This window comes from Monopterus albus, unplaced genomic scaffold, assembly GCF_001952655.1.
Source record: "Monopterus albus unplaced genomic scaffold, M_albus_1.0 scaffold1673.1, whole genome shotgun sequence".
In the NCBI taxonomy this organism is placed as follows: domain Eukaryota; kingdom Metazoa; phylum Chordata; class Actinopteri; order Synbranchiformes; family Synbranchidae; genus Monopterus; species Monopterus albus.
This window is the reverse complement of record NW_018129549.1, coordinates 1,642-3,003: the sequence shown is the minus strand read 5'-3', so window position 1 is coordinate 3,003 and position 1,362 is coordinate 1,642. Positions and strand designations below refer to the sequence as shown.

The 1,362-nt window shown below is 42.9% G+C and overlaps 1 protein-coding gene across 3 annotated transcripts; it reads right to left on the bottom strand.

Annotated features, from left to right (window-relative positions):
• Nucleotides 1-243: 243 nt before the first annotated feature.
• LOC109953857 (aldose reductase-like) lies at nucleotides 244-1,124 on the bottom strand. Of its 3 annotated transcripts, none has more exons than XR_002273988.1 (4): nucleotides 888-948; nucleotides 730-813; nucleotides 533-615; nucleotides 244-426 (listed from the first exon to the last, which is right to left on the bottom strand). XR_002273988.1 is itself a non-coding variant. In XM_020589310.1 (4 exons), exons 1-4 carry the CDS (start codon nucleotides 1,058-1,060, stop codon nucleotides 384-386), a joined length of 249 nt encoding a protein of 82 aa, XP_020444966.1. In that variant the 5' UTR covers nucleotides 1,061-1,124; the 3' UTR covers nucleotides 244-383. The 3 variants fall into 3 exon arrangements, 2 of the variants coding, with proteins under 2 accessions (XP_020444966.1, XP_020444965.1); XM_020589310.1 differs by lacking the exon at nucleotides 888-948 and adding an exon at nucleotides 1,022-1,124; XM_020589309.1 differs by lacking the exon at nucleotides 888-948 and adding an exon at nucleotides 981-1,073.
• Between the last annotated feature and the right edge of the window lie 238 nt (nucleotides 1,125-1,362).

The window sequence follows — 1,362 nt, the reverse complement described above, 5'->3', positions numbered from 1 at the left end:
TCTCAGAGCTGACTCAGAAGTGTTACTCGAAAATTATTGAGTCTTTACTTTGTATGGCACACCTTTTGGTTCTTTAGTAACTTTAATACCACACTAACAACAAGGTAAAATGGTAGAATGGTAAAATACTAATACAATGAAAAAATCATTTGTGTGTTAAAGCTAAGAAACTGACATGACCATGTAGAGAGAAGAGTCCCATACTCAGTTGTACTAGTATATAAAAAACCTCATTACCCCATAATGGCTTTAACTTTTATTAATGGTATTGTAAAAACCGCATGCAGACAAGACCAGTAACAAGTGGTGTTTTTCATCCTAGCTTGTAAAGAAATAAACTGCTGCACAGACGCTTAACCTGTGGAGAACTGGCATATTTCTTCTCAGAATTCAGTATTGAAAGGAAAGTCCTTGTGTTTTGTGCTCCTACAGAGGAAAAAAAAAGGGAAAATGAGAAGAGCTCGTCTGCTACACATTTTCATGATTTTGCAAGCAAAAAGCAAAGATTATGAGAAAAAGAGAATTCTCTCACCATAGCATTGGAAAGGCTCTCCAGTTCCGGTTGAATCCTAATATAGTCTTTATTTCCTCCTCAGTTAGTTCAAAGTCAAATACCTGCAAAGATTATAAGAACAGATGCAACAACATGCACAAGCCAAAAGGGCAAGTAAGCAAAGCAGACTGAGGGATGATCTCAAAAAATATCTGAACAATTTCTCAGCTAATTACCTGGAAATTCTCCCGAATGCGCTGAGGTGTGATCGACTTAGGGATCACAATCACGTTCCTCTGGATGGGGAAGCGGATCAGGACCTGGTAGGAAAGGAGAAAGAGTAGTAACATGTGGATGTGATCACAGGCCATTACTTTTACAGAAAGAGCCACACCATTGCAATTTTAATAATCTGTGCTAATGTCTACTGCTTTAATTAAGAATAAACTCAAGATTGTAGATGTCAGGTTTGCTTTGCACCACCTGCCTCTGTCTCTGCGGGCACTCTGCCTTGGGTGTGGCACGCACCTGTACTGAGTTGCACAGCTGACACCATTGCTTAATCATCCACCTCCTACTTAAGACTCTGGCTGAGGCTCCTCCGGTGCCAGTATGTTGCGGATTTCTGCCACTTTGGCTCTCACCAGTGAAACTTAACAGCTGCTTCAAGCCCTCCAACTCTGCATCTCTTCAGGCCTCCCCAGCCTCCTAGCCATGCCATCCCGGGTTGTCTCCTCCTATACCCCCAGCAGCTTTTGCTCCGTCTCTCCTGGCAGGCGTCATCCTCCACTACTTTCAGGTGGGTCAGACTACCACAAACAGGCTGTACTCATCCTCTCGTCCTCCCTGTTGTCAGAGCCTGCTATCTC